Here is an 18,530-nt window from a genome sequence, read left to right on the forward strand (position 1 = left end):
GTGGTGCACTTCTGGTGCGACAACATGGCTGTGGTCCAGGTAGTAAATTCCCTCACTTCTAGATCAGCTAGGGTTATGCACTTGGTACGAGCATTTACACTGAGATGCCTTCGGCTTAACATTTTGTTTCGTGCCAGGCATGTCCCGGGTGTTGACAACGGTCTGGCAGATGCTTTGTCTCGCCAACAGATCTACTGTTTTCGTCAGCTAGCCCCCGACGCCGACTGGTTTCCTTGCAGAGTCCCCCCAGAGGTGTGGCGGCTTGGGAATCAGAAGTGAACAGAGCTATTCTGTTGGCCATTGCCCCCAGCACCCGAAAATCGTATGGACGCGCGGTAGGACAGCTGCAGGATTTTCGGTCCCGTGTCAGGTTGCAGGATCTCTGGCCCGTCCCGGTCGAGCACATGTTGCAATTTTGTGTCGCTCAGCATCAGCGCGGTATGGCCGTCAGGTCCATTAGGGGACAGCTCGCGGCTCTTGCTTTTATTAGTAAGGCCCGTGGTTTGCTGACTTTACTGGCGATTTCCGTCTAAGAAAAATGCTCGAGGGCTGGGCCAGGGAGTGTTCAGTTCCTAGGGATAAGCGTCAGCCTATTTCCCCTGCAATTCTCAGGGGTCTTCGTTCCATCTGGAAGTGCGTCTGTTCTTCGGATTTTGAAGTACGGCTCTTTCATGCAGCCTCCCTGACTGCGTTTTTTGGTGCCCTTAGGGTGGGTGAGCTGGTTGCCCAGTCGCGGCTAGATGAGTCTGAGTGGGCCCTTCGGGCCCAGGACCTTACCTTCACGGGTGGGCACGTTTCTATTAGAGTGAGGCGGTCAAAGACAGACCAGTTGGGACAGGGGTCTGATATTGTTTTGGGCCCCTGCAGTGAAATCGGTTTGTGCCCTGTAAAGGCATTGCGGCACTATTTGGCCGTACGGGGTAGTGGCCCGGGGTTGCTTTTTCGTCATGAGGACCTTTCCCCACTGACACGCTATCAATTTTGGGCTGTCACCAGTAGCGCCTTGCAGCGGTTGGGTTTACAGGGAGTTCGGTTTGGCACCCACTCTTTTCGAATTGGGGCTGCCTCCACGGCAGCTGTAATGGGGTACGCGAGTGACGCAATTCAGAGGGTGGGCAGATGGCGTTCTTCTGCCTATCGCTCGTATGTGCGGCCGTTGCCGATGTGTGAATCATCTACTGACTGATTATTTTCTTTAGGTCTGGCGGGGCATCGAGATCGGAAGCGGATACTGATTGTGGGACACAGTATGGTGTTTTGGGCCGCAGTCCACGCCAGAAAATCCCCGATTGGATCTCAGCTGGGGCTGAGCGATGGTGCCGTCATCGAATGGTGTGGCCGCCGGGGTCTCCGATGGTCAGGGTTGTTACCACTTCTGTTTAGGGGGAGGAAGGGTCCTCCCCCACACATCGTTCTTATTCATTTGGGCGGCAATGATCTTGGCCTTTTGAAAGGTCGGGCCCTCTCGCTGCAGGTAGTTGCCGATTTTAAGGTTATCAAGACTCGGTGGCCACGTACCCATATATTTTGGTCTGCGATGCTTCCTCGAAGGGCATGGAGGGAGACCCTCAAGCCTAGAGGCATGGCACGGGCCTTGCGCCGGGCCAATAGGGCCATTCAGAAGGCTTTAGCTGGGGGGTTAGGGATTTTTCTCCCACACCCTAGGATTCGGGCCGCTTCTGCCAACCTTTACAGGTCTGACGGGGTTCACCTGTCTGCGGCAGGTACTGATATCTTTTTAGATGACCTGCGGCAAGGCCTCAGGTTGGCACTAAGCCACCTGTGGGGCGCGGGGGCCTAAGCAGAGGCTTGGCCATCCGCGTTGGCAGGAGAATAGTTGGGGAGTAGGGAGCGGGCCGGTGAGCACCCCCTTTGGCAATTCCCCATAGGTGGGGAAAGGGGTCTGTCAGGAAGGAGGGCATGCTTCATGGCTGTCACCACCTGGCTAGACCGCCTACAGGGAACCCCAGGTGCAAGTCCTTTCCTCATGCTTTATGGCTGAGGCGTTAGGATCTTGAGGGGGGACCCTTTGCCTGGCCGGCCGGGTCTAGGCCATTCTGCGAATGGCTCAAGCCCGGGGCAGCAGGGCTCGCCCATGCAGGTCAAGGCGGAGGTCCTGGTTGGACCCCGTGGCTTGACCTGTACCGCCAGTTTGCCTTGCCGCAGTTGGTTGTTAATGTTATGTTTAATAAAGCGGCCCTTAGTTCCAAATGCTGTGTCTGTCTCTTTCTTCCGACTGTGGGTGCAAGGCAGCACTTACCCAGCTGCTGCTTGCAGCTTAGCTGGGTGCTGAGGTTTGCACGCACGGCTGGAGGTGGAGGCAGACCTTTTCCCGGGCATCCGGGTCGTTGTCTGGTGGGCGGAGACAATAGCCTTAGCCGGCGTCTCCGCCCTACAGCACCAGTCCCTTCCACGCGATCGGCCCACCCGCCTCGCCCTGTTTCAGTATAGGATTAGCCGGCTGCTGTTGAGCCAGGTAGGAATTTTTTCCCATTCCTTGATTGGCCATATGGGGTTTGGGTTTTTCGCCTACCTTGTACTGGAGCAGGACGAGAGGCATGTTATGGGTGTCGCTGTGTAGGTGTCATGGCAGGAGAATAGTTGGGGAGTCGGGAGCGGGCCGGTGAGCACCCCCTTTGGCAATTCCCCATAGGTGGGGAAAGGGGTCTGTCAGGAAGGAGGGCATGCTTCATGGCTGTCACCACCTGGCTAGACCGCCTACAGGGAACCCCAGGTGCAAGTCCTTTCCTCATGCTTTATGGCTGAGGCGTTAGGATCTTGAGGGGGGACCCTTTGCCTGGCCGGCCGGGTCTAGGCCATTCTGCGAATGGCTCAAGCCCGGGGCAGCGGGGCTCGCCCATGCAGGTCAAGGCGGAGGTCCTGGTTGGACCCCGTGGCTTGACCTGTACCGCCAGTTTGCCTTGCCGCAGTTGGTTGTTAATGTTATGTTTAATAAAGCGGCCCTTAGTTCCAAATGCTGTGTCTGTCTCTTTCTTCCGACTGTGGGTGCAAAACATCTTGCACCACCAGATGGTTGCTTGGAAGCCTCCACTGTTAGCAGGAAGCAACTTTGGGATCCAAACCTGATTACACACATCTATATAACCAACAGTGAAACACGAAGGACCAAAACTGTCCACTAAACTATAAACAAGGGGCTTTAGTACCATGGTAAAATGCTGCTCCTTGAGAACAGAGAACCTTGAGGAACAGCATGTGAAGGAGCTGCAGATCTCCAGCAGGAGGGAGGAACTGCCATGGGACCCCCTTCTATTAACTGAAATTTTCCATGGGATCTGACCCAAAATAAATGAAACAGAACAGGGACATTTGCTTATTCCTAAAAGACAGGTTAAAAAAAAATTCTTTCTCAAACAGTGATACCCAAACACCCTCCAGTTCAGCTCATGTCCTGTTCACTGGTTTGAACAGAGATCTGATTTTTTTTTATGATGATGATGATGATTGGTTCGATTGTTTAAATCAAGGGAGAATGTCCCTGCTTCTTTGCTATATGGCCAGAAGAATGAGCAAAGAAAATGTTCAAATTTTGGAGAGATGAACTGACAATCATTGATTAATTGCACAGATTCAACCATGCTTCAGTACAAGGCAAAGAGTGCCATGAAGAGATGAGCTGGGCTGAAGTAACAGAACATATTTTAAAAGCCAATGGCAATAATAAGAGCCACAGAATAATATGGTAAATGGTTATGTGAAAAAGCAATTGAACCTTCTTAAACTCTCCAGCCCCTGTAATACCTACTTGTCCATTCTCATTAGGAGACTAGGCCAAAGTCAGGGTACATTTAAGTCTCATAGCAGGACTGCTCAAGATTCCCAGGGCTGGATAAACATGAATGTGTGTGTAAGACAGTGATGGGGGAATGGATATAGAGAGTATCTGACACAGGTGACTTATCTGTCTGTCTGCTTATGTATTAACAGAGGATGATGAAACATATCTCCTTATACTGGGCATCATGTTCCGGGATGCTGAACACTTTGATAAAAATATGATGGACATTTGAATCTATCTTGTTTATGATGCCTGTTTTCTGTTGAGTTCATGTGATCACCTTGACAATTTCCTTACAGTTGAAACAAACACATTTTGAGTGAAGTAAAATGAAAACCAAGTGACACCTTGAAGACTAACCAAGTTTATTCCAACATAAGCTTGTCTAAGTCAGAGGTGTGATTTATGCAAGTTTGCACTGGAATAAACTTTCAGCTTGCAGCCTGTGTAGCCGCTACATGCTACCAGTTTATTGGCTTGGATTACATTTCCTCCAGGGTCTTTTCAATTCACCTGCATTCGTGAATTTTTCCTGAATTTGTGCCTGTATAATTAGTAGCAGTCTTCATTTGACAGCATATATTGCACGGGGCTTGTTTAGAAGAGACTGAAACAAACTGTAGTCATCAGTAGAGATGGGCATGAACAGGAAAAAAAAACTGGACATGATGTTCGTTGTTTGTTGCCATCCACAAACAGGGATTCACGAACGGCCATGAACATGGCCCTGTTCATGAACATGTTCATGGTTGGCTGTTTGTGGGAGCCAGCAGGCTCTCCTCAAGCCATCATCCAAGTCAAGATCCCTACTGCACCACTCCCAGAAACCTGACCTGAGCAGGCACCAGGAAAGGTACCAATAATAAATAATAGCTTGGCCCCAGAGCCTGGTAGCAGCCCTGGAACTTGAAGGGGTAGATCACTACCGCACCAAGCCCAGAAACCTGACCTGAGCAGGCAGCAGGAAAGGTACCAATAATAAATAATAGCTTGACCCAGAGCCCGGCAGCAGCCCTGGAACTTGAAGGGGTAGATCCCTATCCCACCACACACAAAGAAAATTCAAACTCCAATGCACTCTTTCTATCAAAATGCCAACAGCAGCTGTCTCTCCCTCTCCAAAGCCAGAGCTGGGAGCCCCTCCCCTCCCCCCTGCTTTTTGCTCCCTTGTTGTAACAAATTTGGAGCTCCACACTTGAAAGGAAGACCTGCCTATCAAGCTAAATTGGGCTTAGATTGGGGTTTCCAGGGCAACAGCAGGAGTTCAGACAGAGGTTAGACAATCCCTGCCTAAGCTGCCAAGGGAATTGATTGCAGGTGTCAGACTTCTGGCTTGATGAACAGCAACGAACAGTAATGAATGAGGCTTGCAGCGACCACCTGTTCATTTAGAATGGGGCCTCATGAACAGTTTGTTTGTGAATAGCAGATTGGGCAAAGAAGGGGAATAAGCGATGCTGGCACATTAGAAGATTTAGCTTTGTAGCTGACCCTCCTCCTAGCAGCTTTGCAGCTGATCCCCCAATAATAATAATGCCAAGGCTGCCATTATTAGATCCTGGCTAAGACCTGGCACATGAATGCAAATATCTTTAACTCATGTTGGCAGACGAGCCTGAGGCTGGCAGAAGTCCAGAAAATAACCTGGGATTATTTCCAGGCAGGAAATTAGTTTATCCTTAAGAGTAATGTCTGTTTTTCTCATGTCATTTTCCCAGACCACAGAAGAACTACAAGATATATCTGACATAGAAGATGACTGGGATGCACACAGCCGTACCAGCTTTCAAACTGAAGGGAAAACTGATAGAGTACGTATCAATCTGATTTGGCCAAAGAGTTGTTAAACATAGACTGGGGCTGCTGTTCCTCTAATGTCTCTTTGTTTTGTCTATAAATCAGGCCAAAATTTTGCTTCTTCCTTTAACAGATTTTTGTGTCTGTATTTCAAACATATATATAAGGGTGCAGGGTAAAGGCCTTCCTAATGAAGATACTAATATTGAACAGAGAATTAGCATGGCAAATACTTAACCCAAAATTCACTATTGCTCAAAATCTTGGGCTTGGGCCTTCTAGCCAGTAAAAGCATGGTTATGACAAAATGCCCATATCCATCCATCCATCCATCCATCCATCCATCCATTCTTTTGTTTGTTTACTTCGTTTCTCCCAGTTGGGACCTAGAGTGGCTTACGTTATTCTGTCTCCTCCGGATCCTAGTCCAGTACTCTAGCCACTATACTACATTGGCTCACATGTGAGGACAGATTGCCTTTATCAAATTGAAGAATCCAACCAGGGAACTCTTGAGATTGTAGTTCACTGAAGAAGCTATGGATCTCTGCTTTCATAAAACTTTGGTTCTTTGGGAGAATCAGTGATAGTCCTATTGGAAGATGATTTCAGATTAATTTATGTTTTTAGCAGAAATGCATCCATAGTTTTATTTGTGGTCCATGAAACTTGAAAATGATTTGTGATCTATGAACTAATGGCCAGCCAGGGGAGACTAACTGGTCTGTTCACTTCATATGGGTGTCAATAGGGTGTCCAGTTTTCCAGCCATTTCAGCCATTCAGAGCAGTGAAGGCTCCTTGAATTAATATTCATAATTGGGAAATTTTCAATTGTATTCGTTATCTAGGCTTTTGAAAGTTTGGTGAGTTAAGGTTATGGCCATACTAACAAAAAAATCTAGAAGACATATACGACCAAAACTATTGAGAAAGTTGAAGTCCACCTTACCTAACTTACATGCATACTGCACTGCTTCATTAAAAATACACAAAGGGCTTTGAGAGAAAAGAAATCAGACAGATTTAATCAGAGGCTAATAGAAATCCCTGTTGGAACTGTTTATATGGAAAACACTGCATAAAACTATCACCTTTCTCTGCAATCTATTTATCTCTATGCAGAACTGGGCCATAGGGCAATAGTAGAATTAGGTGCTACAGAATGTGTAAAAGATGGATCATTATCTGATTTTAAAATACCTTCCATAGCGACTTTAAATCCATTTGGCAGATGCTTATTCTGTAAATGATTAGATACAAACCTCCTTGTATACATGATAAAGGGCAGTTGGAAGAGATTCCAACTGGCATGGGCAGAGGGCACAGTTCAAATCATCTGGAATTATCAATTTCTTGGATTAAAACATTATATAAAAATATAGTATGAAGAAAGATAGCTCCCCTAGTGAATCTGTATTATTTTACAACGAGGACCTCTTTTCACTGTAATTACAAAGTCCTTGTGTTTATTGAGCAATAATCCAAGGACATTGATTGAGACCAATGGGAGTTGTGTGCCTCCCTGACGCGTGTACATTTTTCTCTTTACGACTGGGGTACATGGGCAGAAGTGACTGCTGATCTCCCCTTAGATTTACTTTCTTCTCCTCAAAGCCCCCTATGGAGCTGCTACTGGCCGCCACGTAAGTAACCTGATTTCATAAATATAGCCAATAGCAGCCACATAAGGGGCTTCAATCATGGAGGAGAAAAACAGTGCAGAGGGAAAGCTGAAGCCACTTAACGCATACTTGGTTGTAAAGAGTCTAGTAGACACAAAGTTCCCACTGAACGTCTGACTCAAAGTAAGGCTACTCTAAGGTGGGGTAATTTTGTATCCTGGATATAAAGGCCAACATCCTTCCATAGAATGCTGGCCCACATATACACACACCAGTCCTTTTGTGTACACTCTTTCAGTATACAGCCTATTCAGATCCAACTCTTAACCTTCCAGGGCAACAATGTTAATTAGATTAACTCCTATGATTATAGCATGTACCTTAGCTAATATGCAAGATGTAACAGGTTTGTTATCATCTACCTAATAACACTCCTTAATTTTAGTATAGTATGACGTCCAGGTTCCTTTTTAAGCCCCCCTTTTGTGTCACACAACTCTCAGCAGCTGTGTCCAATTTTTATTCTCCAATTATGAGGGACAGTAGACCAGAACCTGGACAAATTAAGAGGGCTGATCTCAGGTAAACTGACAATCGATCCCACACAGTCCTTTCTGAATTCCCCCCTCAGTCCAGCAACAGAATCCCAAGTCTCCGCTGAATGATTAGCGAAGGGTAGTGTTTAATAAATATTTGGTTGCAGGAAGGCTGAATGTAATTATTCAGATGGCTGGGTAAATCACTGAAGTTACCTAGTGGATCTGGGGATGAAGCATCAGTTTCTGAGGTGATTTGTACTTCCTCCTGGCAACAGATGCCTTCCTTTAACAAAACAACAGTAAGTTTATCATCTCTTCCATGGACTGGTTAAAAGGCTTATTTTGGTTGGCAAGTTAAATGGTGTAAAAGCGTTATCTCTTTTCACAGCTGAGCTAGATTGCAGTTTCCTTAAGAATACTTGCAGTGTCACACCCCCATAGGATTACAGAACTGACAGGCTGTTTCTCTTGGTGAGAGAGGTGGATTGATTTTATTTGGGAAAGGCTCACTAAGCCCTGGGATAGAAGAACTTGAAGTGTGGACTTCACCTATTTGGTCCCCACACTTCCCCAGTCCAGTCACCCTTAAGATTCAGAATATGAGGTTAGCTGATCGCCAGATTCTGCTGTGATCCTTTTATAAATTCTCAGCTTACCATCTCCCTGAAATAGACTAACCTGCCTATTTCTATCCCTGGCTGAGACCTGTCTGAGGAGTTGACCACCTTTCTCCCTTTCTTTCTACCCCCTCTCCCAGAGGATCCATGGCCTCTCATTGGCTGGAGCCTTTTGGAATTTGTGTATGTATCCTAGGATCAGGAATGATGCCTGAAGGGTGGACTTGGAAGCCTTCCATCACATATAGTAAAACAGTCAGTATAAAGTCATGAATAAAGCCAGAGGGAGTAACATGAACCTTGTCTCTAACAAGGCACTGTGTATCGAAGGGATGCTTTAGGCACTCTGTATCAGGGATGCTTTAGGCTCATCCTGCATTGGGCAGGGGGTTGGACTAGAAGGTCTGTATGGCCCCTTCCAATTCTGTGATTCTGTGAAGGCTAAAATTTTAACTCCTTTCTGATTAGAAGAAAACAGGTGAATCTACTCCGATCTGCAGTGGCAACGTTACTGGAGCTGAGCTAGTCAAATTGGCTGTAACCTGTGATCTATGCATTCCATTATGTGTTTTCCCAGAAACCTGGGTGGATGTTCTTGAAAATTATCACTCAGCTGACACTCATTGGGATGAACTCATCTGTGATACAAGTACAATTTCCTCTGCTGCAGGGCATGAAACAAAGTTGGAAAAGTGTGCAACCTGGCCAGATGGCTGCAGAAGGGAGGCCTAATGGGCAATACCCTTTTGCACTGCACTTTGGCAGCTGTTCAAAGCAGCTGCCTCAGTCATCAGTTGTCTTTCATACCGTCTTCAGGAACACCACTCTCTCCTGCTCAGGTGAAAGAGCAATCACAGGGACTCAGTTCTTCCCATACTTATATAGGGGCAGTTAGTAGTAACAGTACGTTACCACTCCCCATGGGGAGCCAGACTCTGTGTAAAATGAATGCAGGAGATATTGTATCAGGGTATACTTGATTACCCCCTCTCTTTTTTATTGACCTGGATTAATGCTGACAGGACAAAACCTCTTATCAGGGTAGTTCAGAATATTATGATGCACTCTGGAAAATAGATCTGTATTTTTAAAGGAACACTATAAAACCCAAATCACTTTATTCCCCAGGGTTTAACTGTGCTTGAATTTCAGCAGCTCTTAAAACATACTGTGTGGAAATGAGATGACTGTGCAAAAGATGATTCTCTACAAGAATAACCAAACAATATGGTATTAAACACTAGGCAATTAAGCTAGCACAGCTGCCCTTTTGGGTCTGAATTATGCCTTAAAATTACCACTGTCACATCTTTCTTGAAAGGGAAGCAAACAAGGTCTTTCCTCAAAATACTTTCTGAATGAAAGGCTGCATCATTGTTCTTCGTGAATATAAGTTTCGCAGTGACAGAAATAACTGCATAAACACCTCATAATGACATTCTTTGAGCAGTTTATTTATCTCACATAAAAGTCTGTCCGTATTGAAAAGATTAATCCATTAAATCCCACTAACATATAAGGGGGGAAAATATCACTGTTTAGTTTAGAGAAGGATGGGCATGTTCTCAAGGACTGTTTTGTTTCCCAGTTCTCTTTTTCTGTTTTCCAGTAGTATATTTTGCCTTTCAAATTTTTTCTCTCAGTTGTTGTCATGGTCTACATTATAGTGCCCACTTACATCCTGTACTGGTACAAAATTCCCAGTTATGAAGTGCATTGATGTTATAAGAAAATATATTTCCCTCTTCCTATCCTTAGCTAAGTGCATGCTGCCCAGTACCCATGCACCGTCAAACCTTTCTCACTATGTTACCACTTTTAATTGTGTATTTGCACGGTCATAATAAGCAATATTGCCATCCCAGAACGATTGTTTCAGGTGGGTAGCTGTGTTGGCATGTAGTAGAAGAGCAAGATTTGAGCCAGTAGCCCCTTAGAAACCCATTAGATTTCTAGGGTGTGAGCTTTTGAGAGTCAAAGCTCCCTTCATCAGCTGCCTTCAATGGGAGCTTTGACTCTCAAAAGCTCATACCCTGGAAATCTAGTTGGTGTCTAAGGAGCTACTGGACCCAAATCTTGTTCCTATCCAAGTTCAGTTTAGAATTTGACTTGGCCATAGCTGTTTCCCTAAAAAAATTAGACATACCTTGGTTTATTGTGAGCCCAGCTTAACTCTCAAAGTACTTCCAATAACTTTGAGAGCAAAATGGAGTCCAAGGCCCTTCCCGAGGCATGTGTCCGGCCATCTCCTTTCCAACCACCTGGTCTGGCCTTAGATTAGTATTAGATATTGAGCCTTGTGCTCAAGTGATTTCAGCCAGACAGTGGGTTCAACTCATGAGAGTAACTTTATTGCAAGAGAACTCTGTTGTAGCTCCCGGAGGAGCCAGATATATACACCTCAAACTACATCCGCTTTCAGTAACCCCCCCCCCCAATAAGAACACAGGCACTAGGATCCTTCATTTGCATGCACTGAACAAAAGGTAAAATGGTTACAAGGCAGCAGTTGGCTCATAACCCAGAGGAACAACTGGCTGCTGCTAACCCTAATTCTCAATAGGATTGGATACCTGAGGAGCCCTGTTCTACTTGAAGCTAGCCCAATACATAACAATTAGCATTGGCAAAGAAGTTAGGGAAGCCTTACTGGAGATCTCCTTAGCACCTGGCTGTTACCATGCCAGCTTTTCAAGTGCAAGAGAAAACTGGAAAAATGCTATATTCCCATGACAACAGAAAACCTTTGTACTGACATGCCCCAGACTCCTTCTTGCTTGGTATACAGTGAAGAAATATTTCAGCAGGTTCGAGGGAGGGTGCTTTGCCTCAGCTGAAAGCAGCTGGTACATTAGTGCTTTGTTGCGTGAAGCAGGAGAGAGGGAAGAATCCATTTTCAGCTCAGATTAGAAACATTTTCCCCTAAATTTCATCTCAAATTTGAGGCAAGACTTTTATGTTGCCAAAGTGTGTATATATTCAAAACCAGAATATTTCAAAAAGAAGCAACATCATAACAACATAGAAGCATCTCTGTGAAATGTCCATAACTTGGGACAGTGTTGGTAGGAAGTGAGCAACAGAAAAATAGTGGCATAGTAAATTCTGGTGATGTGGCACAAGATAGTAAGCAGTAGGTACTGGGCTTTTATTGAACAATGATGGGAGTGAGGGGATGGGACAATGTATCTGTTACATTTTTATCTCAGCTGTCCTCCAAAGAGCAGTTTTCATCCCTCTATTTTAGCTTCATCACAACTAGAGATGGGCACGAACCACATTACGAACTTCAAAAACCCACAAAATTGGTGATCGCGTGATCGTGATCCAGTGGTTCATGATTGTCCACGACCAATGAACCAGCATTTGGGGGAGGCCTGGTTTGGTGCATTCGGCCACGGTTCGGGAAGCCAGACACTCAGGCGCCAGCAATCAATTCCCTTGGCAATGGAGCCGGTGAAATGCCTGAACTCTGTCTGCGCTCCTTCTGTCACCCTGGAAACCCGAATGGAAGCCCAGCTTATCTTGATCGGCAGGTCTTCCTTCCAACCTCGCTGCTGCAAAGTGGTTACCAGTTGAGAGAAGACACCCAGGGGAGGGAGGGGGGAGGGGGTGTTCTGTAGCCATGGGCACTCCAATCTCATCCCTGCAAACCCTGATAGGTGGCTCTGACGGCCAAACACAGACCTCCTGCATTTCTCAATGGGACCTCTGCTTATAAATAGCCGTGGGCTCCCAGGCTGAGTTTCACTTTCAGCGAGCAGTGGAGTGGGACAGAGCTCTTGCTTGCCACTTGCTAGCCTTTGGGGAGAGAGACAGAGAGTTTAATTGAGCTTGGATTTTTGTGGGAGTTTCCTGGGGGCCTTGGATTGGAGAGGGTATAACTCCAAGATCCCTTTTGCAATCTTGTCTAAATTTGGGTGATGGCTGTAAGAGAGCCTGCAAAACACTCCTCAGGAATATGGGCTCTCTAAGTGCCATGGGGGCCATTCCGTGCCCCACGAACCACGAACTGTGAACCGGTTTGGCAACAAAAAATGTTCATTGTGGTTCACTTCGGGATCGTTGTCGGCACTGAACCACGAACTGCTGGTTTGTTAATTTTTTTTGGTTCGTGCCCATGTCTAATCACAACCCTTTAAGCTAAGTCAGCATGAGGAGGAGTAGCTGGCCTAAGGCCTCCCTATAAGTATCATGGCTGAGTAGGGATTTGTGTGGGCAAAGCTGACATTTTCATATATTCATAAAGAAACATGCTGGAGATTTTGTAGTTGAAGAGAACACAAGAACCTTCTACATATCCTTAGAAATTTACACTACTAGACAGAGAGCAGGTCAAAGTTTCTAGCTAAATGGCCGACAGGAAGATAGAAGGAGAAGCAGCAGGAACCAATCCTGAAAGTTGGATTCTGGGACAAACTAGGAAGCAGCTTAGCAGGCAGAAAGAGGCAAGTATTAATCCTATCTAGCATAAAATTTTCTCCTTCAGGATTAACTCCGCTAATTCTCTTAGTTTCTGCTCAAGCTGGGTCTCAATAATGGAATGCAAACGGTCACTACTGGGTTTCTCCAGTACAGCTCTCCTGCACCTTGGCTATAAAGGAGCCAGAATAATTATTAAACAGAGATTATGGAACACTTCTTTACAAGTGGATAGAGCACAGGCTTTATATGTCCTGGCAGTGGGGAACAGAAAACAAAATTTCGTTCCACCCAGTTATCTTTTTTCCTTGGAATTTCTGAAACACCGCAGAGCTTTTAGTTTAGCATGTTTTAATGTTCTCCTCTTTGCTGTCTTGTAGGGGAGATACATTCATATCCCATATGCAAACCATCTCTGCCCCTGCCAATCTGGACTGGTAGAGACAATAGATCATGTTCTTTTATACTGTTATTATTATCAGGAGATTCGAACAAAGTATATTTTTATTTAATCAGACAGAATGTTATACTTTGTTTTAAGAAATCTTAATTGTATTTTAATGATTTTATTAATTTTAGTACATAGGTATTTTTAATCCTTAGATATGTTTAGATTTGGAATTAAAGTACTTGTTATATATTGCTGTATATGCTGATCTGAATTTTGATCTTGGATCATAATAAAACTGAACTGAATCTTACCTAGCTGGCTATACACTTCTACTGTCCCTTTCAGGATCTGTACATTTGGCACTGTACAGGTTCTTGTACATTTGGCACTGTACAATCCCACCAGTTTGAAACCAGGTCTCTTCAGTATGACACTCCAATAACTGTACTACAGTGGGTCTCTCACAAGGGTGAGTGGTAGCCAGAACAAGAGGAAATGGCTATTCCAGAAAAATATTCTACATCATAATACAGTGAAAATCCAAGAAAATAACTGAAAGCATTGTAACTTATTATGTTTTCGAATCATTGTGTTCCATCTTTAATGAAACATAAGTTTCTGTTTTCTACTTAAGTGACCGTCACAAAAGGGACAGTCAATCTATCCAATGCCTCTAACATCCAGTGTAGAAAAGTAGTCTTGTGACCACTTTATTGTATGATACAGTGTTTTTGGAGTGTCATGCAAAACCAGGATGGGTATCCAAAACCCAAGAGTACAACTAGAAGCCTAACTGAAATGGACAAGTAGAAGGGGGTGGCTAGAAGACAAAGGGCGATGTTGAAAATAACTTTCATTAAGCCATATTTTATGTTGTCAGTAAGAGCCAGCTAGATATCCCATCTTTCCAAGCGGAATTTGCAGACAAACTCCTTGTTTGTGTAACTTTGAGGACTCTCCCAGTATAGTGGTTGTTCTGCAAAACAGGCATGCTGTGATTTCAAAGCAGCTCTGTCTTGTCCATCCACTTCTCCCTCTTGACATTATTCCACTTTGAAAATGCATTGACATGCACACCATGGCCTCCAAGCGCCCAGCTATCCTGGAGTGTAACAGCCAGTTCTGACCCCACTTGCCCTTTTGCCAGAATCATGATTTCTTTCATAAAGAATTTGCCTGTGTTTTTTGGAGTGGTGCTTTTGTCAGAAAGCCAGGCCCTCTGAGAACTATTTTCTTCACTCACTTTGGTGTTGACTCATATTAAAAATAAAGTCAAGACAGTAGCAGCTAGAAAGATCTCCTCCTCGCAGGCTGCTGTAGCTCAGTGCTCAAGACCACACTGACATTACTAGAGAATGAAAGGTGACATGATTAGAGCAGGAGGTTACATATTATTGAAATAGGAAGACGAAAAGTGTATGCTGAAGTCCCAGATAGACAAGGCTGTTTTCTGAGATTACAGGAGATATAAAGATAGGTTGACAAGGTTGTGTGGACTCTGAACAAGTACAGTATACAAAGAATATAAATTGTGCACAGCTAGTAAATGTACGCATTTATTTTATAGTTTAAACCAATGAATCATAGCATTATGAAATACATAAAACAAAGGACGCCTTAGTACAATCATAGAACCTATGTGAGAACTAGCAGAGGACAATTCATGATAAAGAATCCCTGTACAATATATCTCATTCCTCTTTCTGCAGTTCTGGTCCTATTTTTGCCATCCTCCACAACAGAAGTCAGTAATGTCTATGCTTGTGCAGGTCTTGCATAAAAACCCAGCTGACATCTTGGGTTGCCTAGTATCCCCAAATCCCTGCAACCAATTAAATAAAAGTTTAAGATTGTCAGAGAGTAGATGCAGGGGGAGAGGACAACGGGGTGGGTTGAGGAAAGGAAGAAAGATTATTGGATGTGGGGGCAATGGTGATGTGGGGTCCAGATAGAAAGCATCCACGAGTTCTATCTGCATCTTGTGAACATAAACAGAAGGCTTATGTTTATGTTTTCTGAAGGTTGGAAAGTAGTAAATGGTAACACATGTATGTTGAAAATGATGTTGTAGAGTTGGAAAGTGTACCAAAAATAGGGTTTCCAAAATGAACAAGGCAGGGGGGGGGGGACACCTTCCTTAGGAGGAAAGGCTAAGCAGTTTGGGGCTTTTCAGTTTAGAAGAAAGATGACGGAGGAGCATTAGAAAAGTCTGTAAAATAACGCATGGGTTAAGGAAAGTGACGTTTTCTACATTCTAAAAGAGAACATTCTCTTTTAGGACAATCACATTTGGAATCTTTATATTGTTTAATTCAGGGGCTATACATTATCTTGTTTTTGTCACAATCTACATCTTCGAACACTCGGCTCACTCCCTTCTCTTGCCCACTGCTGGTCTTGGCACCTGGACCAAGTCTCCAGGAAGACAGGATTCGTTGGAAAATTTTAACCAGTTGGAACTCCTTTGTTCCAAACTAAACCAGAACCATGGTAGCCTGCCATCACCAGAAAATTTCCGATTAAGGATTACCCAGTACTATACTGGGAAAGAAATTCTGTGACCCACCTTATTTCTGTTCCCCTACGTGAGCAAGAATGTTGAGCTCGTTCTTCCCACCTATTTCACTCTCGCCTGGTCTTTTGTGTTTCCCTCCCCACTTGGAACTGAGGTGTCTTTCAAAACTTGTTTCATTAGTTCAGTGCCTTGCATAGCCCAAGCACTTTGAGGACCATAAGCAGGAATATTCTATCTGCTCCCTCCCCCCCAAGATCAGTTATTCTGGGTTTCTAAAAGAGCTTTATTCCAATTTCGGGTTTCATTTCAACTTTAATTTCCTTCTTTTAGGTCCAATGTCAATTTCAGGGCTTTGGGCTGTCAGTGCTTTAGACAGCTAGTGCATACTTCTCTGCTTGTTTTTCCCTTGCTCATGAATCACACTAAAACTGCTACTCCTCCTCCTATAGTGAAGTTGGGTATGTGATTTGATTATTCGTTCCAGCAAATAAACTTGTATTTATTCCCTTACAGTTTTATCACACACTTCAGTGGGGATAAGGAAAAAAGGAAATGGGGGGAGGGCTGAGTTTTCTTCTTTTTGTTTCCATTGGGTAATGCATTTATATATTTATTTATTTATTATGGCACTGAATAGTTTATTACAATAATTTTATCCTGTTCTGCTCCCCAAGGTGGCTTACAAAATATTAAAATATAATTTAAATCAACAGATAGAAAACAATATCAAACATTACAGTACACCGCATCCTGATCTAGTCTTGGATTCACAAGACCAGCACACTTAGGGTTTCAGCCTCAGACCTCTAGTCTTGCCCAGGCTAAACCTGTAAACAGAGGCGCAAGAGACACTCAGCCTCGGTCTCATATCATCAGCTGAAAGGTGTCACAAGCTTTCCTCCTCTGCCTTCTACTATTTTATGCATTTGGAATGTAAGAAGTGATGAGATGACACTTTTTGAATTTTTTTAATAAATTTAATTTTAAAACAATGCATGCCTGTAAATTTAAGCCATGATGAAATGAATTCTCTTCACCTTTTGGCATATAAAACATTAGCCACAAAAAACATATAATAAGCATTAGACATATTGGATTACACATTTGGTTGGTAGTTGCACTGTGTTCTATATTGAGATATGTTCATAAGAGAAAAAAGAGAGATGCAAACAGAGATAGAAGACCACACAGTTTGTCTAGTCCAAGTTAATCTTTGAATAGATAAACTAACTTGTTGCATCTGACTCGTTACTCTCAAGCAGCTGTGGAACTCTTAAAGGTTATGTTTAAAGGAAGCAAGGAGACTGAACCACACCACGTTTAAAGGAGGAAATGTCCTTCAGTTTTGATTAGTCTAAAATAGGAAAGATATAAGATACATCATGGCATAAATTCTTGACTTGTTTGAAGATTGGAAGGCTTCAGAACAAATGTTCTTGTCTCTCTAAAACACAGGAGACATCTGTTGACATAAACTTGGGTAAATTTCTAAGGAAATCTATTCAGCTTTCCCTCCTTATCTTCCCGCATAATTCTCCCAGAGTTTTCTCTGAGGAACAGCCTATTTATTTGTTCTTTCCTGCGTCCTTGAATTTCTATATAGCACCTCTTTGTCAAAATCTTGTAGCATTCATAACAGGTGTGAGAGTTAAGACTGTTGAGTGCTGAAACTTTTTTGTTCCCAGGTCACTTACAATTTAAGGACAAGGCCTATCACAGCAAATCTAAAACAGGTTACTCACAGGTCCAAATAGGGTTGGCCCATCATCTGGTTGGATCACAAAGGGCCAGAAGGGCTTCAGTCATTCAGAACTATGTGGGGACCCGGGACAGGAAATTAAAACAATGGAAGATTCCGGTACTGGGAACAAAGGGAACAGGAAAGCAAAAAGATTCAGAGGAATCAATAACTCCCAACATGCTCCGAGTCTTCTTTGGCAGCAACTAGCCAAGGAATATATCATTCACTCAGTATGTCATATAAAACAATGACAAATTGACTCAGAGTGTTAACATCCTAAAATAGCAATTAAAATGAACACATACAAAAGATGACCATGACAAAGACCATAAAACAAGACAAACCATATAGCAGAAAAACTGTTTAAGGGCAAGGAAAGCAGTTTATGAAACAAAGTCTCCGATTTCTCTTGAAGAAAAGCTGCTCTGTGTCTAGTATCAAACAGGAAAAAAATTACACTTTACTTTATCCATGCATTGTAGCCTGTAATAAAAATACACATTAGAACAAATATTATAGACAAACATAGCCTTCTCCATGTAATCTGAAACACTCTTTCCTATAGTTTCTTTTATAAATTAAGGGGTTCTAACATGTAGTTTAGTATAGACTATGAGGGGTGAATGGAGAAAAGTGGTGTATTTTCTGTCTGACACAAAGCAAATCTTTTAAAAGCAAAGTAGGATCACATAAGTCATATTTAGTGCCTTCTCCTCTCCACAGCAGCCCCTGTGCCGCCCCCCCCCCCAAGGCACTGAAGTGGACTGGAGAGAGAACCTCTTCTACCATTGCACCTGAATGCCTCAAATTGCACTCTTATCTTTTCTAAAAGTGATGACATGTTAGAAATTAAATCAGGTAAAGCTGCTGAGTGACATGGCCAGTCACTCTCAGCCTAATCTACATCACAGGGTCGTTGTGAATTTAAAATGGGGACAGAAGAACAATATATGCTTCCCTGAATTATTTGGAGGAAAGGGGGGACAAAACATAGATGGATGGAATTTTTTCCCGTACTATATGAACTGGTCAGCTATTGGTTTTACCATTTGCTACAAGATGGCACCTTAAGAAGGCTTTGTTCG

General features: G+C 43.7%; 1 protein-coding gene across 1 annotated transcript in view; it reads left to right on the forward strand.

Moving 5' to 3' along the window:
• CTNNA3 (catenin alpha 3) overlaps positions 1 to 18,530 on the forward strand; it is a 1,107,197-nt gene that overhangs the window by 1,002,437 nt on the left and 86,230 nt on the right. The window contains exon 14 of the mRNA XM_054983955.1: positions 5,518 to 5,610. Coding sequence (XP_054839930.1) covers positions 5,518 to 5,610 — 93 coding nt within the window. The remainder of the gene's footprint in view (positions 1 to 5,517; positions 5,611 to 18,530) is intronic.

The sequence above is a fragment of the Eublepharis macularius genome, chromosome 6 (genome assembly GCF_028583425.1).
Source record: "Eublepharis macularius isolate TG4126 chromosome 6, MPM_Emac_v1.0, whole genome shotgun sequence".
NCBI classification, from domain to species: Eukaryota; Metazoa; Chordata; class Lepidosauria; order Squamata; family Eublepharidae; genus Eublepharis; species Eublepharis macularius.